General features: G+C 56.4%; 7 protein-coding genes across 7 annotated transcripts; 3 read left to right on the top strand and 4 right to left on the bottom strand.

The window, feature by feature from the left end:
- The first annotated feature begins 695 nt into the window (after window positions 1-695).
- On the top strand, window positions 696-4,636 carry DL89DRAFT_264534 (uncharacterized protein). The gene is given in 14 exon segments (XM_040886287.1): window positions 696-1,003; window positions 1,023-1,331; window positions 1,375-1,690; window positions 1,713-1,789; window positions 1,827-1,837; window positions 1,878-1,947; window positions 1,991-2,043; window positions 2,063-2,156; window positions 2,236-2,360; window positions 2,389-2,496; window positions 2,536-2,659; window positions 2,682-3,347; window positions 3,440-3,823; window positions 3,843-4,636. The coding sequence occupies 14 exon segments, from the start codon at window positions 752-754 to the stop codon at window positions 4,605-4,607; spliced, it is 3,354 nt and encodes a 1,117-aa protein (XP_040747934.1). The 5' UTR covers window positions 696-751; the 3' UTR covers window positions 4,608-4,636.
- On the bottom strand, window positions 4,617-6,781 carry DL89DRAFT_320175 (Zn-dependent exopeptidase). The gene is made up of 4 exons (XM_040891189.1): window positions 6,716-6,781; window positions 6,445-6,671; window positions 5,485-6,419; window positions 4,617-5,447 (listed from the first exon to the last, which is right to left on the bottom strand). The coding sequence occupies exons 1-4, from the start codon at window positions 6,759-6,761 to the stop codon at window positions 4,631-4,633; spliced, it is 2,025 nt and encodes a 674-aa protein (XP_040747933.1). The 5' UTR covers window positions 6,762-6,781; the 3' UTR covers window positions 4,617-4,630.
- An 866-nt stretch (window positions 6,782-7,647) lies between these two features.
- On the top strand, window positions 7,648-10,220 carry DL89DRAFT_264532 (5-methyltetrahydropteroyltriglutamate--homocysteine S-methyltransferase). Its single transcript, XM_040886286.1, has 5 exons — window positions 7,648-7,736; window positions 7,825-7,953; window positions 7,982-8,252; window positions 8,281-8,662; window positions 8,703-10,220. Exons 1-5 carry the CDS (start codon window positions 7,665-7,667, stop codon window positions 9,985-9,987), a joined length of 2,139 nt encoding a protein of 712 aa, XP_040747932.1. The 5' UTR covers window positions 7,648-7,664; the 3' UTR covers window positions 9,988-10,220.
- Window positions 10,221-10,419: 199 nt separating this feature from the next.
- DL89DRAFT_264530 (uncharacterized protein) lies at window positions 10,420-11,987 on the bottom strand. Its single transcript, XM_040886285.1, has 2 exons — window positions 10,994-11,987; window positions 10,420-10,967 (listed from the first exon to the last, which is right to left on the bottom strand). Exons 1-2 carry the CDS (start codon window positions 11,890-11,892, stop codon window positions 10,445-10,447), a joined length of 1,422 nt encoding a protein of 473 aa, XP_040747931.1. The 5' UTR covers window positions 11,893-11,987; the 3' UTR covers window positions 10,420-10,444.
- A 1,427-nt stretch (window positions 11,988-13,414) lies between these two features.
- Window positions 13,415-14,899, bottom strand: DL89DRAFT_301066 (pectin lyase; the record flags this gene model as incomplete). Its single annotated transcript, XM_040890837.1, has 1 exon — window positions 13,415-14,899. Exon 1 carries the CDS (start codon window positions 14,597-14,599, stop codon window positions 13,415-13,417), a length of 1,185 nt encoding a protein of 394 aa, XP_040747930.1. The 5' UTR covers window positions 14,600-14,899.
- A 442-nt stretch (window positions 14,900-15,341) lies between these two features.
- Window positions 15,342-16,349, bottom strand: DL89DRAFT_243329 (uncharacterized protein; the record flags this gene model as incomplete). Its single annotated transcript, XM_040885032.1, has 1 exon — window positions 15,342-16,349. The coding sequence occupies exon 1, from the start codon at window positions 16,305-16,307 to the stop codon at window positions 15,342-15,344; it is 966 nt and encodes a 321-aa protein (XP_040747929.1). The 5' UTR covers window positions 16,308-16,349.
- Window positions 16,350-18,117: 1,768 nt separating this feature from the next.
- On the top strand, window positions 18,118-18,906 carry DL89DRAFT_21794 (uncharacterized protein). Its single transcript, XM_040884340.1, has one exon. The coding sequence runs from the start codon at window positions 18,228-18,230 to the stop codon at window positions 18,816-18,818; it is 591 nt and encodes a 196-aa protein (XP_040747928.1). The 5' UTR covers window positions 18,118-18,227; the 3' UTR covers window positions 18,819-18,906.
- Window positions 18,907-21,369: the final 2,463 nt, after the last annotated feature.

Here is a 21,369-nt window from a genome sequence, read left to right as displayed (position 1 = left end):
TGAATATCATTGATCATGTTTGCCAGGCCATGGCCGGAACTGGCAGCACAACTGTGCTGGATACTCCTCCCTCTCAAACACTACAACGGATAGCCACCCACCTGGACCAGAAAGCGGGATATGTTCAGACTGCAAGAATGCTGGTCACCCTGGCACTAAGGTGCCCAACAGTCCGCACCTTTTGTTCTTGTTTCAGGAATTTGATCCTACCCTGCTCGGATCTCATGAGAAGCAAGCATTTCGCCAAGCTTGCTACTCGTTTGAGCACTGACAGCAACTAGGCTTTTGGAGTTGTTTCTCTTTTCCTCACCAATACACTGGTTCCCGGATATTCGACAATGAGCTGGTGGTCTATTATTGTATCCTTCAGACGCTATGTCGCCAACTGCGTATAGAGGCTGGTGACATTCGGGGCCCAGAGTTCCCCCTGTGCCATCATGGGCAACACCGAAACGTACATGTGTAATGGTCCCAGAAAGACAACCTGGTTTTCGTTCTTCCCCTTAGTCATGTTTCTGAGAAGTTATGTTTCCCTATATATCCTGGTCATGATACAGCAACAGTTCACATTCAACGCCGATATATTGGAGGCATTGATTATTCAATCATCAGATCTATGTCCGGATCAAGTTTTTTTGCTGGCTGAACATTTTTCTCTAAAGCTTCAGAGCAGATCAACAACTCTTTCCGTAAACTCTAGCTCTTCCAAAAACTTTTTATTTACACCACAATTTCAACAAAAAAGCACCAAATGGCACCAGCAGGCAAGCGTAAGGCGCCGTCGTTCAAGGTGGCAGACAAGCGGGAAGCCAAGAAGGCGGCCAAACACGAAGAGTCCGATGAGGATCGGTTCGCTATGAGTTCGGACGAAAGCTCGGAATCTTCGGCAGAGTCTGGGCAGGAGGAAGAGGAGGAAGAGCATGAGGACATGTCGGCAGAGCGCGCGAGCAAACAAGAGACGCATCCCAGCAAGGACAAGGTTTCGAAGGTGACAGGAGCGGAGGTACTGGCGCTGAACGAAGCGATCATTGCTGTTCAAGACGAACCTGTTCAAGCTGCAGATCGAGGAGCTGTTGCAGGAGAGCCGGGTGCAGGCGAGCAGCAAGGCGACGCGGGGACTGGACGCAGCGCTGCGGCAGTTGCGTGACGTAGTGGTAGGGCTGGATTCGGTTCCGGAGCAGTCGGTGGATGCGGCAGTGAACTACGTGTATAACCAGAGCAAGCGGGTGATGGCAGATGGGCGCGGCATCGACGTGCCGTTCCCGGACCCGGCGCCGCCTGTGGGCATGGCGATGAAGCTTGGGTTTGCGGCTCCGCAGGCAGTCCATGTGGTGGGCAGCTATGGGCTGGGTATGGCAGCGCGCACGCACCGAGGGATTCAATGTCGATGTGGCGGTGCAGATGCCGAGCGAGCTTTTGCAGGAGCGCGATTATGTGAACATGCGGTACGTGTACAAGCGGGCATTCTACGTGGCGGTGCTGTTGATCGGGATCAGGCAGTCGGCGCTGGGCGAGCTGTTTGAGGTGGGGCTGGGGCGGCTGCACGGCGATGTGCGGCAGCCGGTGGTGGAGCTGCGGGCGAAGGCCGGAGTGAAGCAGATGGGGAAGCTGGGGTGCGTGATCCGCGTGATCCCGACGTTTGGGCACGATGCGATGGCGCTGAAGAGACTGACGCCAGAGCGCAATCCACGTGCGGCCCGGCTTCTTGACAGGCACACCGGACGCAGCGGACGCCTCGCTGCCGGCAACGCCGCAGTATAACGCAGTGGTGCTGGGAGATGCGCTGCTGGTGACGCACATGAAGTACCTGCATGAGACGACTCAAGATGTGCCCGGAGTTTGTGCAGGCGGCTCAGCTGCTGCGGGTGTGGGATCAGCCAGCGCAACGGCGTGGGACGCACGGTGGGAAATGTGCCGGTGTGCGGAAGCGAGCGCGTCAGCGGGTTTGTGCTGACGATGCTGCTGGCGATATCTGGTGCGTGGCGTGCAGTCGGGCGGGCGCGCGGGGCCGAAGCTGGCGGGTACGATGAGCGGATACCAGCTGTTCAAGGGCACCATCGAGTTCCTTGCTGGGTCATGACTTCAGCGAAACGCCAGTACAGTTCGGTACAGACGCTGATCTGAGCGTGTTTGCGGAGCACTACAGCGGAGTATTTGTAGATCCGACATCGTCATTGAACCTTGCTGGCGGGGGTGCAAGCATGGGAGCTGGCAGAGCTGCGGCTGGCAGCGCAGCGGACCGCATATGATCTGAACAGCAATGGGGCAGACCGGTTCGCGGCAGTGTTCCTGAGCGCAGCATCCTGTGACTTGGCGGGCAAGTACGACCACGTGTTCCGGGTGACTGTTGATTTGAGCAAGTTCCTGAGCGCCAAGCACGGGGCAAAGCTGGATGCAGGCACGGCGGCTGCGCGAGCTGGAGTGGGGCAGCCCGGCGGCGGCGGTGCAGCATCGGCTGGCGTCGTTCCTGGGGGAGGCAATGGCGAAGCAGGCGCGGTGTGGTTGCAGTGCAGGATGGCGGCCTGGGGAGTTCAGTGACGCGACCAAGGCGATGCGCTCGCAGACGTTCTTCATTGGCGTGGTGGCCGATGCCAATGAGGCAAGGCGGCTGGTGGATCTGGGACCCAGCCCCGACTCTGACGCCGGATGCGGCCGCGCGGTTCCGGGCGTACTGGGGCGAGCGGGCGGAGCTGCGGCGGTTCCGCGACGGCTCGATCAGGCTCGCCACGGTGTGGGGCGGGTCGGGTATGTCGTTTGAGAAGCGCGCGCAGATTGTGCCGCGCATGGTCGCGTATCTGCTGCGGCGGCACTTTGGGGTGCAGGCGGCGGGGCCCGAGATCCTGCAGGCCGAGGACCTGGCGGTAGTGGACAAGAACCGGCCGAAGAATGCGGTGGCGGGTGAGGCGACGCTGTTCAGCCTGTCGACGGGTCTGGGGCGGTTTATGCAGTCGCGTGATGACGACGATGGAGTGGCGACGTTTGAGGCAGCAACCACAGCGTTCGATGCGCTGCAGAAAGAACTGAAGGAGCTGGAGGATGAGCTGCCGCTGCGGGTGCTACAGCTGCATGCGGTGTCGCCGGGGCTGCGGTACACGTCGGTGGTGCCGCCGAAGCGCGTGGATTCAGACGACTCGTACATTGAGCCACAGCACGTACTGGTGGAGTTCGAGTCATCAAGCAAGTGGCCAGACGACCTGACGGCGCTGCACAAGATCAAGGCGGCGTTCCTGATGCGGCTGAGCGAATGCTACACGGGACGGCACCCGGAGGCAACGGTCCAGGTGGGAAATCGGTTCCTGGGCTACGGCGCCTCCGACGGGCTGATGACAGGCATGGCGGCTTTGCATGTGGGTGGCGAGGAGAAACCAGGACTACGAGACCGACAATTTCCTGGATATCCGCCATGCGTCGGGGTTCACGTTCCGGCTGAGCGTACTAGTGCGAGCGCGAGGGGTCGGTGCTGGCGCAGAAGGCCAGCGAGATGCGCGGAGCGAAGCTGACGGCGCGCGCCGATGCGCTGGAGCTGGCGCACCGGCGGTGGACCCGCAATCACGTGTGGCGGGCGGCCCACCACCGCCGCATGCTGGATCTGAGCCAGCGCCACCACCCGGCGCTGTCGATGACGGTGCGGCTGCTGAAGCGCTGGCTGGCGCGCCACATGCTGCTGGGCCAGGCGGTAGGTATGGCCGAGGAAGTGGCCGAGCTGGTGGCCGCACGGGCCTTCACCGACGTCTCGGATGGTCTGCAGCCGCCGGCCACGGGCAGCGCCGGCTTTGTGCGGTGTCTGCGTGTGCTGGCCACGTGGGCGTGGGGCTGCCGATCTGTTTGTTGTGGACTTCCAGGCTGACCACCGCGAGAACACCGATGAGGATGACGATGAGGAGCCGGCACTGAAGCCGTTGGCGCAGGGTGTGTGGGTGCCTGCGGGCATGGGTGCCGAGGAGACGGCAGCGCTGCAGCACGAGTTCGAGGCCAAGAAGTTCCGCGCGGGCTGGCGCGTGGCGACCCAGGACGATCCGTCCGGCTCGTGGTTCGGGCAGGGCTCGGCGGTGCTGGCCCGGCGCATTGCTGCGCTGGCCAAGGCGTCGCTGGCGTGCGTGCGCCAGGCCTTGGCTACGGGCGACCCGGCTCAGCTGGCCATGGCGTTCACGACGCCGCTCAGCGACTACGACTTTGTGATCCGGCTCGACAAGGACATGGTGAGCCGGCGCTTCGAGCAGCCGCCCAGGGATGGCGTCAAGGAGGAGAAGGAGGAGGTGTTCAAGAACCTGAAGCCGGCGGAACCGGCGGTGCATGTGCATGCGAATCCGTTCAACCAGCCGGGCATGGTGGGGTTTGACCCGGTGGCCGAGTATGTGCGCGACCTGGTCAATGTGTACCACCGGTCGGCGCTGTTCTTCCATGATGTGTATGGCGGCCACGTGATTGCCGGGCTCTGGAACCCAGCGGCCGCTCAGCCCGCAGTGCTGAATCCGCGCGCCCACGCCAACGCCATGCCGGTCGACCGCAAGCAGGGGCTGGTCGGGCTCAACAAGGACGCAGTTATGGCCGAGATCATCCGCCTGGGCGAGGGCCTGGTGGCCGACGTAGTGCTGCAGCAGGATTAGGATTTATTGCAATATACGAATTGTCACGTCTCGCGTAGAAACCACGCGGCTTCGTACAGAATGTCGCCGGTGCGCTTCTCCAGCGCGCGGAACCTCCGCCAGTGCCCATCCAGCGCGGCCTCTGTGAGCCCCGGGAACTCCTGCACATGCGTGCCTGTGAGTCTGCCGGGGGCCAGCATCACGTGCTTGTACCACCGCCTGCCAGCCAGTCCCTCGGGGTCGGTGAGCATGCGCTCGAGCTTGTAGGCGCGGTCGTTGATGGACTTGCGCAGCCGCACGCACGCAGCCCGCCGCCTGCCCGACATCTGGCAGCCGGTGCCATAGACGCGCCGCAGCCTCGCGTAGTCATGCTCAACAAGCATGGCGTTTGTCTGCAGCACTCTCACCGCATGCCGGATATGCCTAACCCTCCTGGTCGCGTTGTGTTTCCGGGAAACCAGCCGCTCCAGGTCATGCAGGCTCCTGCGGATTCTGCCCACGTAGGCGGTGGGACGGAGCGCCAGCACCGGGTCGTCGGCCAGGCGCAGCAGCAGCATGCCGCTGAGCCGCGCAATCGCCTGCAGTCTGCGCATATGTGGGTCGGCGAACCTGAGCATCCATTGCAGGCTGTCGTGGTTTGCGTGGTGAGCGCCTGGCTGCCCCGTGAAGCCCAGTTCCAGCGAGCCCACGCCACCGTGCATCTGGAACGCAGCCGAATGCATGCCTGGCAAACCGACATGCGATATGTTTGCCAATGGCACCTGTCTGGCCACATCCTTGAGCAGACCAGCAAGCAGCGGCGAGGATGCGGCGGCAAGCGTGTGGCCGGAGACGCCCGTCACGTGCAAGGTATGCCACAGCCTCATGTCGTAGCCAGTCGATGTTGTCCTCGACCCACTCGGTTGCGCCCACATGGGCAAGCTCGCTGGCATCCCACGAGGCCAGGATGATTGTGCGGCGCGGTCGCCACCCGAGCCTCAGCAGCTGGCCCAGTCCCCTGGCCACCTCCAGCAACGCGCTGGTCCCGGCGCCCGCACCCGCGGCTCCGGCGCTCCAGGCGTCGTGGTGGCTGCCAATGATCACTGCATGGTCCGGCTCCTCCTCCCCGGCGATCCGCCCAATGACATTGCGTATCGGCCGCTGCTCATACTTTACCGAGTTCAAAACATTCACGTGCAAAGGGCTTGGCCCTGTCCAGTGTCCCGAGAACAGCACTCCGTGGCCCGCCAGCATCTGCAGCAATGGCAAGGCGGCGCGGAAGGGCAGCGGCAGGGACGGAATGCCAGGCAGGTTCTTGGCATCTGCCGGGTGGAGTCGCGGCGCCGTCCTGGTTGCTGCGTGGCCGGGCGTCAGTGGGTCGCCTGGGTAGATGTGCTGCAGGGCGGCTGAATCGCGCTCCAAAGAGCCCGCCGGCCGCCAGGGCCCGTCTGGGTAGACCTTGCCGCGCCCAGACCCATCGTCTTGTGGATCCGCAAATACCAGCACGCCCAGTGCGCCAAGCTGCTCTGCCAGCTGCACCTTCACGCCCAGCGCAACCCGCCCAGCCTTCACCAGCACCACATGGCCCTTGACACTGACATTCCAGGATGATAAGGCCTGGAAGTCGCTGGATTCGCCGTAGTTTGCGAACACCAAGGGCCCCGAGACATTGCCGCTGAACGAGTATGCGTGGAATGCCGGCAGATTCGTCCTGTACTGTGTGGCCGGGTCGCCGGGGATCTCGTCTTCTTTTAAATCAGCCGTATATTCGATTTTGTTCGTTGTGCCATTGAATACCACCACCTGCCGGTCTGCCGGCATGCCCACCCACGGATAGTACTCAATGGCTTTGGCCTCTATCCCGCATTGTGCGAAAAACCGCTTGTGTGTATTTGCCGGCCTCGTAGTCGCGTCCGCCAAAATGCGTGCTGGATGTGAGCATCTCAAGGTGGTGCTTTAGGTGCTTGGGCGAGGGGATCTTGAAGAACACCTTGCCGGCGTGGATCCGTCCCAGTGCATGTACTGGCTGGCTCATCAGGCAGTCGGGCAGCGACTGGCTGAAAATCGCCACTCCTGCAACCAGTACCACTGCTGCTGCTATTGCGACTATGATGTGTTGCAGCGATAGGCCGCTGCGGCTTTGCTTCAACGTGCTTGGTGATGCTCGCCCAGTAGCTCCTTGGTTGCTTCGTCCATGGCTGATCAGTGGTTTAAAAGGGGGTAACGAGCTGGCAAGACAGTAGAGGTGGAATAGACTTGCTTGGAGCTAGTTTTCTACTGCCTCTCTCTTCCCGATATAAGTACAAGCAGCGTTCACCGCATGGCTGTAATCGCATATTGCTGTAGCGCAGGACAACGGTCAATGTGCTTGGAAAGCCTCCGTACTAACTGTTACCGGCCCAGACCCTTTTCAATATATGCAATCTATCGACCGGCTGTATCTCGCCTCCCCCCGCATGCTCACACCATCAGACCAACTGGCCTGCAACCGCTGTCGGACCCGGGTCAGAAACCCAATGGGATCCAAATCAATATGCAGGCCACCTTCCATGGGAAACACAAGAATCCAATCTTTTAAAAGTCCGCACACGGGTAGCAGGAGTGTGAGCAATCTGCCTCCCTAAAATCGTGCATTCGCGCACCCCCGTTTCCCCCGATGTCGCAATACTCCCCCAATCCCAACTCTCCATGCTAGCGCCGCCTGTGAATATATGTGAAAAAGCGATTGTGACTGCACACCACAAGCACAGGCAAGAGTGCTTCGACCCAATAGCCGCCGGTGGATTGTCCCTTGGAGGTGTGAGCCACCTGCCGTGTGCACATATTCACCGCAGACGGTAGCAGTAGTGGGAAGATCTGCCATTTTGACCTCCCGGCTGCTGCCCAAATTAGGCCAGCTGTGAGCAAGTGATTTCAGTACCACCACCCGCCGTGATCACAGCAATGGTACCCCCATACGCCATATATAAGGCCCCCGAGGTCGTAGCCCCCCGACATTGCATAACTACATACACCATCCAGTCCTCCAACTTTTCTTTTCTCTTCCCACACTTTTTGTTGCATACCTAAGTACAAAAAAACAACAGCTTCGCCTATAAAATGTCTGCTCCTATCAAGTCCACTATCCTCGGCTTCCCGCGCATGGGCTCCGACCGCCAGCTCAAGAAGCTCGTCGAAGGCTTCTGGGCCGGCAAGATCACTGAGGCCGAGCTGGCCGCCGGCAGCAAGAAGCTGCGCGGCCGACCACTGGGCGCTGCAGGCCTCGTACGGGCTCAGCGAGGTGCCCGTGGGCGACTTCTCCTACTACGACCACGTCCTGGACGCTGCACTGACCGTCGGCATCATCCCCGAGCGCTACCAGCAGCTGGACGCCTGTCGGCTCGCAGGCGTACTTTGCCATGGGCCGCGGTCTGCAGAACAAGAGCATCAACGTCGACGTGCCGTCGCTCGAGATGAAGAAGTGGTTCGACACCAACTACCACTACATGGTGCCCGAGGTCGCCGACAACCAGCGCTTCGTGCTCCACAACACCAAGGTCCTGGACGAGTTCCTTGAGGCCAAGGAGCTCGGGCACAACGCGCGCCCGGTCATCCTGGGCCCGGTGTCACTGCTTGCCTTGAGCAAGCCCGCCAAGGGCGCCGCGACCAAGCCGCTGGACCACCTGGCCAATCCTGGTGCCAGTCTATGTGGAGCTCCTGCGCAAGCTCGCTGAAGCCGGCGCCCAGTGGGTGCAGGTTGACGAGCCCATTCTTGCCCTGGACCTGGATGCTGCCGTCTACAAGGCTGCCTTTGCCGAGACCTACAATGCCTTTGCCCAGGTCGCCGGGCTCAAGTTCCTGCTCACCAGCTACTTTGACCGCCTGGGCGATAACCTCGTCTGGGCCGCTGCACTGCCCGTGCACGGCATCCACCTGGACCTGGTCCGCGGCGCTGCCGACCTGGACGCGGCCCTGGAACTCATCCCCAAGGACAAGGTCATTTCGGCCGGTCTCATCAACGGCCGCAACATCTGGAAGGCTAACCTGGAGAAGCAGCTGTCGGTGCTTGCCAAAATCACCGCAGCACGCACCCCCGCGTCGGTCTGGGTCAGCTCGTCGTGCTCGCTGCTGCACTCGCCGCACTCGCTCAAGCCCGAGGACCGGCCACCTTGACGAAGAGACCCTGGGCTGGCTCTCGTTTGCTGAGGAGAAGCTCGAGGAAATCTCCATTCTGGCCCAGGCCGCCACCAACCCCGATGATGTCGCCGCCAAGCTGCAGGACAACTCGGCCAAGGTTCTGAGCCGCGCTACCTCTGAGCGCATCACCCGCGCGGCCGTGCAGAACCGCCTGGCGGAGCTGACGGCCGAGTCGTACCGGCGCCAGGCGCAGTTCAATGAGCGCCAGAAGGCACAGCGGGCGGCGCTCCGCCTGCCCCTGTTCCCGACCACTACCATTGGGTCGTTCCCGCAGACGGCCGAGGTGCGCCGGGCGCGCGCGCAGTTCCGCAAGGGCGCTTTGTCCCAGGCCGAGTACCAGAAGTACCTGGAGGAGGAGACGCAGAAGTGCATTGAGTGGCAGGACCAGGCCGGCCTGGATGTGCTGGTGCACGGCGAGTTCGAGCGCACCGACATGGTGGAGTTCTTTGGCGAGCACCTGGAGGGCTTTGTGTTCACCAAGAAGGGCTGGGTGCAGTCGTACGGCTCGCGCTGCGTCAAGCCGCCGGTCATTTTCGGCGATGTCTCGCGTCCGCACCCGATGACCGTGGATGTGGCCAGGTTTGCGCAGAAGTGCAGCCCGAACAAGCCCGTCAAGGGCATGCTGACCGGGCCCGTCACCATTCTGCAGTGGTCGTTTGTGCGCGATGACCAGCCGCGCTCACAGACTGCTGCGCAGATCGCCCTGGCTATCCGCGACGAGGTTGTCGACTTGGAGGCCGCCGGCATCAAGGTCATTCAGGTCGATGAGCCGGCCATCCGCGAGGGCCTGCCGCTGCGCAAGTCCGACTACAGCGCCTACCTCGAATGGTCCGTTAATGTGTTCCGTCTGGCCACCACCGGCGTGCGCAACGAGACCCAGGTGCACTCGCACTTTTGCTACAGCGACTTCAACGAGATCTTCACCGCCATTAAGAGCCTGGACGCCGATGTCATCACTATTGAGAACTCAAAGTCCGACCTCAAGCTGTTGGGCGCCCTGCAGGTCCACGGATACAGTGCTGAGATTGGCCCGGGTCTCTACGACATCCACTCGCCGCGCGTTCCCTCGGTTGAGGAGATGGCTGCCCGCTTCAGCGCCCTGCAGCAGTACATTCCCGCCGAGAACCTCTGGGCTAACCCTGATTGTGGTCTCAAGACCCGCGGCTGGCCTGAAGTCAAGGAGGCTCTGACCAACCTGGTTACTGTTGCCGCCAATGCCCGCAAGGCCCATGCGGCCAGCAACTAGATATGGTTTGTTACCTCTACGGAATTAAATCCATTTTCACTTATCACCACATTGTACCTCTGCAGTGATCCGAGAACCACACTTGGCTCAAAGGTGTGCCAGCTTTCGGAGCCTTATCGATCCAGACCAGGCGAAAGGGTATATTAGTTACCGGCCGGCCTGCATCTAGAGTTCACACACCTTACTTTTTGATTACTCTTCCATATGTTCTAATAGACAGCACAAGGAGCGGCCATTTGGATAAAAAATGCCTACAGAAGACTCTTCCCATACATGTTCGTCATGCTGATATACTAGCCTTGGGATTACAGGACTGATATCACATTCCCCAAATGTGCAACAAAACTGGGCTAATATAGCACTGAGGTAAGCGTCTCGCCACTTACCCTGCTGATAGCTATTTCTCATGATCATGCTTCAAGGAAAGTGAATCTCGACCATTCCATTTATATATTACTTAGTAAACAAACTCTGCAAGCTCCATCCAATGCCTGTTTTTCAGGATGCAGTCCATTACCGCTGGCGACGCAGACACATTGACAATAATATCCTTGCTTGCTGATGGCGACGGCATGAAAATGAATACACCTGCTCCGTAATCGGGGGGAACCGTCGTAAACGCCTGCACGCCGCTGCCAAAATCGGCGTCATACATCTTTAAGCGTCTGATGTTCGATGTGATGGTAAAGACATTGTAATGCGTAGCTAGAGCAGTAAATGTGCCCAGTTTGCAGCTTGGTGCATTAAATGTGTCCATGTACTCTGCGACATATGGCGGCGATATGTTGGATGTTTCTGACCGTACTTGACCAGCGATGTCTGCAATTGTCTGGGCAGTGAGTGGGGCTTGCGCGTGATCCATTGGATTCTTAATGTACACGCCTATCAGTGGATTCCCTACGTAGTTCAGATTACCCATTCCTAGTATACCGGTGACGTTGCAGTTGATCGAACAGCCGTGCTCCCCTTGGGCTCTTGTTCTGCATTGGAATAGCCGGGCAAACACCCCTTGCTGTTGCTTGCGGCTTCAAGCTCGGCCTGTCCGTGGACCTTGTAGGCGGTGGCAACCAGAAGGTCATTGTCGGATACGCGGGACCCAGGCGGCATACACTCAAGAACTTGGCTGCGTAGTTCGTCAAGCGCCTTGTGCGAGATGCGGAAGAGATGGCCACGTAGTGGAGTCTTGCTGTCAATAAAATTCAGCAACTTCCCGCGAGCTGTTGGCGACAGTCGCATAATGAAATTACCTATGCGCGAGTTCAGGGAAAGCACCTCCTTCGTCGTCTCACTGAGTGGTGTGCGCTCACTGGGTAGATACTGGAGCAGCAGAGCAGGATCAAAGCAGTACCCGACCTCTTCCAGCGGGTCACCAGTGATGAGCGTGCGTGTCTCATCCGCCCAGTGGTTGAGAAACGTAAAGTAGCTGGTACCATCTGCAACGCCATGGCAAAAGCCTGCCGAGATTATCATCCCACTGTTCTCCTTCAGCCGCACGACATGAATATTAAGGAGCTTGATCACCCCGGTGTCCTTTTCTGGGCAGGTAGTACTGCCGGTGGAGATTAAGTCACTTGGCCACGTCTCTGGGTTGTAGTCCGCCGAGTTGATATCAGAAAAGTGCACATCGGATTGCGTCTCGCGATAGATGGGCATATTTAGGTTGCATTTATCGACCACGACCTCCAACAGCTTATCGCGCGTCTGCTTAAGGTGCCCGAGTAGCCAAGGGAACTTGGTTAACGCCCTAGAGAACCCCTCCTTGAGCTTGTCACTAGGCATAAAGGTGCTGGAAGAATCACGGTTTTCGTAGAAGCACACCATCCGAGCATTCAAGATAGAAATAATCGTATCTGTCTTCCCGAGCTTGTATGACTTGGTTTCGACGTTTGCTGCAAGTGAATCCATATTGAAGAATAAATATTTATTTGAGTGCTGGAGGTGCCGTATTCGTAAAGGCACCTTGGCACTTTAAATATTTAGGAAGAAGAGGAGCAAGGGATAAATCAACCAAGCCGGTGAGAACCATCGATGGCAGCCTGCACGTAAAACTCCAAAACATAAACATACCACATAATATTGTCCAAAGTATTAGCCATGCAAAAGCCATACAGGTACACAGGCATTCTATCCATTCCATCCATTTAATGCGTCAGACAGCGCGCCCAGCGCTATTATAAGAAGGACACTAGACAATACGCTAATTGTTTCATAGTACACTCTTGGGGGTCAACACAAGTACGACGCTTGCCAATTGTAGGAAATGGTTTTATTATCAGGAATTTATAAGCGCCCCTATAAGTGGCGGCCACTCCGTATAGTCCTCACAAGAGCATGCCAATCCTGAGCCCATGTCCCGCCACCTCTATGCCATCTAACTGGCATTTAGGAATACCACTGTGTCACTGATACCAATGCTGCTAGATCATGTTCACCAGTATCTTGGATATTTTGTACGTCATGTTGACACGAAGGAGAGCAAACGTTTATCCGCAATATATAGGCTTAGTTTTTGAGAAACAGCTGATGAGAAAAGCGCGGCCCGTTGATCTGCTATAGCCCTTTTGAATATTCTTGGTCTTGTCCATGGCAGCACAGGACGATGTCTGCGTCCTCAGGCTAACAGAGATGATCGTCAGGGTGTAGCGTACCTCGATCATGGGTGCTGAAAGTAACTTTATCTATTCATGACGAGTAATACTCGAAAATACAGTGGTGTATAGAGATAATCACTAGAAAATTCGGGAGACGACTAGGCGCGGATCCTGAGGAGGACGGTCTGGTTGGCTGTATTTACAGGCCCGCCTGGTGGCTGTGCTGGGACCCGTCTGCCACCAGTATGCCCTTTTCGAATAGCAAGGAGAATGCCCAAAACGAGAACTGCCTGCACTGAACCCATCCAGCTTAGTGTATTGAAAAGAAATAGGTGAGGACTAGAATGAATACTGGAGTGCTCCGGCTATGAACACGAATGCTGATTTCGTCTGCAGAAATTCACGGGAGATTTACGAGCAGCGCTGTCTGCAAATCGCCTTCTGGTGGCAAGACCAAGCCAGCACGACGTTGGCCCAAGGGCAAAAATAGCACACGATAGATCTTCCATCTGCTTGTGAAGGAACTTGCTTCTTGAATTTCAATATGAACCGCGGATGTTCTGTATTGGACCCACCATTGTCTATTCTCAAGCAACTGGATGTGCGATTTGACAGTCCGCATCCACAATCCCAAACACCGCTCGGTATTTGATTTTGGTATGTCCATTGAGGCAGTGTACACATGCAGCTGCCAGAACAGCACCATGCGATATTATTGGTGTACTCTTGCATAAATTCTGGCTCTGGACAACACGCTTCACATGAAATTACATTCAATATGGCCAGTGGTTTCGCCCGCTAGACCTATTGAGAAGAGGATGGAAACATCCAAGCTTTTAAATCTTGCCAACACCAGCGCTGGCAGTGACCAGGGCAGGAACAGCCGAAGCAACAACTGGGGTCATAAGGAACTTTCTGTAGATGGTGAGCGGAGTTAGGGCTTCTATGTGCAAAGGACGGTAAGCGGTGCTGCCACTAGACTGGTCGTTAGGCACGCAGGCACGGCCAATGTACGTCTGGCAGTTTGACCAGGCCGAGGTCTGTGCACCGACAAATGGCGCAAACACGTACCCAGGGTCAGACTTGTAGCTGTACACGGGATACGTGACGTTCTTAAAGTAATTCCCTTCAGCAAGAGTGAACGAGGTGGTCGTCATGCCATCAATGGCACCCTCGCCAGTCAGCGTGTCAAAGTAGTTGTTAACCATATGCAGGCGAATGGTGCCATTCTTCAGGCCACCGGTGTGCGGGCCACGGCCAGATGTGTGGTAGATGTAGTTGTTGGCCACAGTGATCTTGTCGTTGGCGCCCAGGAACAGCCAGAGCCAGTAGTGCGAACCGTCACAGAACGACGAGCGCGTGCGGCGACCGTCAAAGTAGTTGTTAGTTATGGAAATGAACTTGGCTGCGCTGAAGCCAGTCACAATCATCTGGCGGCCGATGCGCGCAAAATGGTTATGATCGATGACAACGTTAGACGCACCGTCCATCTGGATAGCATCGCCACCCCAGATGATGCCGTCGTTAATGTCAGAGATTTGAATGTTCTGAATGACAATGTTGTTCTGGCCACCCTTGAGGATCAGGCCCTTGCCCAGCAGCTTGCCGGCCGAGCCAACACCAATGATCGACTTGTTCGAGCCCACAAGCAGAGGGGTGGTACCTGCGGCGTCGTATTTAACTGTGGTGCTCGTGCGTCCGTCACAGAAACCACTGCGAGCCAGCGCCAGTTCGTTATTGGCCGGGTTGGGGCACGCCTTCGTGATGCACCCAGTCTCAGTCATGATGCCCTCAGACCCACGGAAGTCGAAGGTCTTGGTGATCTTGATGATACGTGGAGTAGTGTCATTGCATTTGCCCGTGCTGTCCTTGGACCCACACAGCGCTGCCTTGAGCTCGGCAAGCGTGGTCGGCGTTACAGTGACGCCACCAGGACCGCCTCTGGTGACTGAGCCAAACCCAGGCGCGACTGCAGCCAGCGCAGTCGAGAGAGAAATGACGAGGGCCAAAGAAATCTTCATCAGCTATCAGAGAAAGGGGTGCGACGGGGTCCAGGAAAAGGGAGGATGGGAAGAGAATGCGCCAAGAGCGAGCGAGAGACTAGCCGCCTCTATGCGTTACAAACCAATGTACCAATGTGATGTCGGCTATTTTTTCTACAGACGTTGTACTTGTCGTCTATTGCCCTGTGAAAGCAGCAGCAAGATCCGCTTGGCAATGTATGAAATCTCGCGTGGAGGGACCAATCCTGTTTATTCTGTTCTACATCGTGTGCCAGAAAGGGGGATTGAAGAGTAAGAGTAAATAATGATGCAAAAGCGTGCTTGGCGGAGTAGTGGGGGGGTTTTTTTTTTACCAACATTGAGTGTTGGCCAAGAATCTTTTCGACAGCGATTTTAGAAAGTAGAACGAAATAAATACACCGAGATCCTCCTGCTTATTTTTGGACGGCAGGTAAGAGCGGAAAACGACACTCAATCCCGGTTTCCAAAGAATTGCAAAAGGAAACAGGAACTACCTGGATGAGAACATCGGCCGCAAACATTCAGGCGGGCACGCAGGTGCTGGTGGTGCAATCCTAGCGATGGCTCTCACACGACAACCTATTGCATGCGGGATCAGCTTGAACAGCACGCGGTTGAAGCGCTCCACATATGCATACTGGTTTGCATATCCTACCGCTTTCAGCATAGGGTGAGTGATGAGCTCCAACAAAATGTATTGGTTCGTATCAATGAAACTAGAGGGGCTTTTAGGGGAGGGTTAAGCGTTGCAATCGTGGACGGTCTTTGTCGCGTAGATAGTCTTAGTATTCGTCTTTGTTTTCGTCTTGGTCTTGGTCTTGGTCTTGGTGATCGTGATGTGCCTGTCAGATGAGAGTTGGGTGGGCTTCGGGACCGAAGGAGCGCTCGAGGTCACAGTAGGCTTGGGCCTGCCTGAGGTCTGGACAGCAGAAGCAGTAGGTGCAGCAACAGATGGGGTGCTTGGTGGTGACGAGCCAGCCCCACCAGTGTACAAAGGCGGGCCTGGGATTGGATAGCTGCTGTACGAGCTGTACAGGTTGAACAGGATGCCGGGGCTATTGGTCTTGTAGATACCTGGGATAGCATAGCCCTTGGGAACAGCACCACCACCGCCAGTAACCGAGACCTGGACACAGTTGGGATAGTACTGCGAGCCGCGAGCCGGGTTGACAGCATAGTCAGTGTCCGATTCGTGCAGCGCAATGATCTCAGTACGCAGCAAGTAGTTGCCAGCCTTGATGTCAGCAGGCAGCTTGACATTGAGCTTACCGCCGTTCGCACGGATCTTGTCCACACACCACTTCTTGGAACCGGCATCGTAGCCATCCTCGAACACCTTGAACCACACGTCACCCTTGCCGTTACTCGACAGCGGTGCCATGTACACAAGGCACGGGCCATAGTGGGACTCTGCAATGACATCGTCGGATGGCGAGTCGTTGTCATGGTGCCATTCGACGGTGATGGTAGAGCCAGCAGCAACAGGGCAAGTCTTGGTAGCAGTGGATGCAAGACCACCAACACCGCAGGTCAGGTCAGTCGACGACGGGTCCTTGACCGGGAAGTTGCGGTTGGCCGGGTAGGGGCGGATGCACTGACCCTCGGCGTACTTGGTACCGTCAAGAGTAACGTGGCTCAGGTAGGTGTGGGCATTGACCATCGAGGCCAGGCTGCCAAGGAGCATAAGAACAGAGGCAACTTTCATTTTAAAAGTACCAATTTCGTCTGTTGAAGCGGGGAATCGGTGTAGAGGAAGGTGCAGTTGTTGGTAGTGGAAGCGTGTATCTGTCGATTAGGACCAGCCTAGTAACAGAAATATCGTTCTTGGAGAGGGGAGGGGAGGAGGGGTGGCCTGGTAAATGAATGGGGGTAGGAAGTTCGAGTAAACTGTGCCTAGCTGTGTTGGTCTTTTATACGGCAAAAGTCCCCAGACATGTGTCGAGACTTCTACCCGGTGCAAAGGCACAACTTTCTCAGCAGATCGCATGTAGAACGGAAAAATACCAGACGAACATTGGCAGCAAGTCGCAGTGCATATCGCATTTCAACACATGTAAATGGAGCTTTCAAAAGGAGAAATTCAATCGCATGGCGGATGGCAGCAGTCCATCTACTCAACTAGGGATTGCCTTCGTCTCATCAGCTATGCGTAATCCATCCGAATGGCTGTTTTTAAGCACTTTTTCCCCGACTGGGATTTAAAGAGCCGAAGCTGCCTTGATCTGGGTGTATAGTAAGCCTGTATCCCCTCTGCAAGCGACCTTGAGGGTTGCTGATGCTGCTATATTTAGCACTGGTGGTTTGGATGGTGTCCAGTGACAGGGGCTATGCGGTCTGCTGGTTTTCTAGCCAGGCAGCATGGCATTTAGGCAGCTAGGTCAGCAACAAGTCCGCTCTAGCGCCTGAACAACAGTATGCCACCCCAGAGTTCTGCCGCCGATCTCCCTGAGCTGGCCCACTGAGCCAGTGAGCTGGCAGGGATACATGTCGCCGAGTCGCAAGCCGGCTTATGAGCAAGCAGTGCAGCGGGCGTGTGGGGAGAGGGCAGTCCCTCAAAAGAGCTATTGCAAGTTTACTCTATTTATCTAGTCTAATATGCCGCTCGGACATGTATCAGGTGTCACGTATGCAACCGAACAGCAGCGCTCCACAACAGAAGGGGGTATAGTGTTGCGATTGGACAGGTAGGGATAGTGCTGTGGGCTCGGTAGAACGAGATGGGGCAACAGGCAGGTGCCTACGAAATGGGAGAATCCATTCTCATTCTCGCCAAAGGAACATGCAGGCCGATATCCCCCTTTCTGAGTCGATAATGCAGTCAGCCTGGCCGCTTGCATGCATGTGCATTCGATTTTCCCGGCCAGATTCTGAATACGCAGTGAGAAAAGGGTGCCATTCTGGGACTAATTTACATTCAGCTCCAAACACAAAGACGTCAGCGAACAAATACAAAGCACGTTGGGATACATTGGAACTGCCCACAAATATGAGAGGTATCAAAATGTTTATTCAGAGAACATGATGTAGTGGTACAATAAGGTCGAACAAAAATCAACAGCGAAGAACGCGGTGGGAATAAGTTTAAGAGGTGTGGTTTTGGTGCCATCGCTAATTATGTACATGGGTGCTGGGTTCTGTTTGGGTTCACAACACTATCACTAGGGCCTAGTGACCTGTTGAGATCTTGTTGGTGAGCTTGCGCAGGTGCATCGAGCTGCGACGAGTCAGCTCCTTGATGCCTGCCAGGGTCGACTTGGGACCCTTGCCAGACGACGCCGAGTTCTTGCGGCGCATCCTGGGCGAGCTGTCGTCCTCATCGTCAGAGTCGAGGTCCAGCCACGACCCCTCAAGGTTGAGGCGGGACGAGCGATTCGACGATCCGGTGCTGAACTTTTGCACCACATCGCCGGTCTCGAGCATGGCGGTGCCCATGAATTTGGTGCTCTCTGCGAGCATGGCGGTTGGCGAGGTGGGGGCCGATGTCATGGGCACAGATGTGTTGACGTTAATGTTCATGCTCATTGTGAAGGGTGCGAGTTGAAAAATGGAAGATCAATGCGCGCTTAAAAGCAGGAAAACAAGGTGAGAGGATTTTTCTGTGCGAGATTTGTGGTGGGGGAATCGAATGAAATCGACAAGACGTACAGGAGGGCGAAATAGTATTTATAGGGCAAACCACGAATCTCGCTTTGTAGCACGGAGTGTTTGCGGGACAGGACGAAAAAGGCGGGTGTTGAGGGGGCGAGGGGGGGTCTGCGACCCCGTATTCGGAAGGCGGCGGCGCTTGCCGATCGCCAAGGATGCCGAGCAAATAGTGTGGAAATGCTGGACAATTGCCGCTGCTTATTGGCCAATATTTGTGAGCCATTTGCACTGGGTTTTTTTTGGCTCGCCTTTTGGTTCCGGCTGTTCTGGCCTGGGCTGCTGCGTGTTCCTGGGCAGGCAATCAGCGGGCAGCGAGCCTTGCGTGATGACTGTCAGTCGACAAAGAGTTTTGGATCACTCGACACTGCTGCTGCTGGCAGAGTCGGGCTGGCTGAGGAATCCGAGCACGGCACTGTGCACTCGTCCGAGGTTTCTCTCTCCCCACAGCAGGGTAGTCGACCATTGGCGAGGGGGTACTTCTGCAGCCCGGCTGCTCGAAACTAAAAGCCACCCAGCCAGGACCGTGTCGGCGGGTGACGCAGTGCCGTCTAGAGGGCGAGCAGGTGGGTGAAAGAGGGCATTCTGAAGGCGCGCTCCACGGGCCGTACTGGCAAAACTTCTGCCCCATTCTTCCAGCGCCCGTATCACCAAGAAAAGTTTTGACAGCTAGAGGTAGAAAATTGTGCTCGCCTGCGACAGATCTTTTTGTAACGCATTGTCCGTCACACATTGCATACTTGTTCGCCGACGTGCATTTATTTGCATGCCGTCCTCAATGTACCCAGACTAATATGGTTAAATTGAAACGCACACATTGTTCCTGACGTTCCAGACATAGCATGTATGAGGCTTCGTGCCCATGACCCTTTACAGATGGCTCATCGCCGCCAGATCCCCTCTGCCCGCGTCCCGGCTCCCCTTTCGCATGCTCTTTTCTCAGTGCCCTCATTCTCGCTGAAGATCGCACGCGTCAGGCTGAGGGGCAGTGCCGTTCTCTGTAATGGAGATCAATCTAAGGGGAGCGGTATGCGGCCACGCCTTGCTCTCACTCCTCTCGCTTTTGGGGGGTCCGCCGATCCCACATTAGAGACGCGCAAATCGGCATAGTGTCCGCGCACGTATGCACACACAAGGATGGACAGGATTGGTGTCTCCTTCATGCTCTCGGCCATACCGTGCCAAAAACACCTTGGTCTGAGCCGGGTAAGGGGAGATGTGAGGACGGATCGCTACCCTTGCTGACCAACTCTGGTGGTGTGATAGGGTACACGCGCTATCACTACACCGAATCGCAACATCGATGGACCGTCAGAGAACGAGCGTCACATACAATGATCAGCAGCCTAGCCTTCAGTCCAACTCCCTGCTCAGCTCGGCCATTCGCGAGCCAAAACCCGGCCCGCACCCGTAATGGTTGCTGTCAGTCTGCAGTTCCTTGGAACTCCAAGCAGACCATGGCAACGTTCATTTGTAGAGGCACTTTCCTGCCTCCATTGGTGCGGACGCCAGAGTTTCAAAAAGTAACTTCCCATTTGTTTGTGGCCTGGCACTGTGAGGACTCCAGCTATTTGGCCACTATATTCCAGACGGAAATGAACGGCTCTTAATGTCAAAAATAGATGAGCCAATGCGAGAATTTCTTTGCGGGCGAGCTCCGCTTGGCCCTCCGCTTCCAGCTCCCTTCAAGCTTCCGCGCGCAAGCGGGCTGCCACCATGCTCTTGGGCGCAGAACTGTCTTGTTCCTACTGGGTGCCCCGAGCAAGAGCGTGCCAAGAATACTCGCGCCCAAACCGCTTATCTCTGGGTCAGCACAATGAGCATTTCATTTGCTTTCTGGGTGCACAGCAAAGAATAGTCCGCCAGCACCACCGCTGTTCGCTGCGCTTGCTATTGCTCCCAGAAGTGCTACAAACCAGTAGAAGGGCGCCGGTTACCCGACCCGGGGACAGGAAGCGCGATGGAGAATGAATAATGCGCGGCTTCTGCCTTTTGCGTCTGTTTGCACTTGTTTACACAGGCGTGCCTGGAGTTTTGCGGAAGTAACCGCTCCATAGAACCGTGGCTAGTTACCGTGTGTTTGTGTACAAGAACGTGGCTCTGCGGGTGTTCAAGTGTACATACACTGCGGCAGTGGTGGCGAGGCGTCTGCTTGTGGCTGAGAAGATAAAGACCAACCATGCTATGTCGCCCACACCAGTCGGCAAGCAGGCGAACAATTCAAGCCAGGCATCACTGTAGAGCCGCTATTACTGGAGGCAGCACGCTGAACCACGGCCCAAGGCCATTTTTACTGAGCTGCAACAAGGGCGCCTCGCTTGTCCGCTTCCACATTGGCTGCTTCTAGCAAGCGATCTTGATTTCTCATTAGATTTTAATGCTTTTATTGGATCTGTTTGTGGATCAAGTGGCGAGGGCTTATATACAGCGCGGCGTAGAGGTGAATGAGGAATCCATGGAAGTGAGTGGAGGGTGCTTATATCTTGTTCTGGCACGACATCCCGGTGTTGCCGCCGATGCTGATTTTGCTGTAGAGGAAGCTGAGGGCATCCTCGGGGTTGTTACCCTGGCCTGCACTAAGGATCTTCTGGTCGCTGATTAGCGTGGTGGCAGTAGTAGTGCTTGCTGCATCTGAGCCGGTGTCGCCGATGTGCTTGGCGCCGGTCTGGGATGACTTGAAGAACTTGAAGAGAGGCATTGTGGTAGCTGTGTGAGGAAAGTGCTTTTGTTGATGGTATTGATGCTGTAGATTGATGCCCTGGAACACCACTCTTTATACTGATCCGACAGGCGGTAGCGAATGCAGCGTCTTGGCAGCAAATTTTTCTGGCTAAGTGTATATCGGGTGGCCGCAGGGAATCAAAGTCACAATAGCATGCACATAGGTTCCTGAAAAGGTAACACTTGCATGAATACCGCTCACTGTGCCTGCGGCCACGACGGCACTGTAGCAGGAAATATACAGGATTTAAAGGGTTGGGGAGGCGGCCGCAATGCGGATTTTCAGGTACAGCAAAGGGGGTGTGGCTCGGAGGTGGACAGGGGGGTGTGAAAGGGGTGCATCAGTCTTGTCTTGGTAATATAATTGCTGCTCCCCAATGCTGCGGCAACGCATTAACCAGCTT

The sequence above is a fragment of the Linderina pennispora genome (genome assembly GCF_002104995.1).
Source record: "Linderina pennispora strain ATCC 12442 chromosome Unknown DL89scaffold_1, whole genome shotgun sequence".
Lineage (NCBI taxonomy): Eukaryota > Fungi > Kickxellomycota > Kickxellomycetes > Kickxellales > Kickxellaceae > Linderina > Linderina pennispora.
Note: the sequence above shows the minus strand (reverse complement) of the source record. Positions and strands in the feature narration are given on the sequence as shown.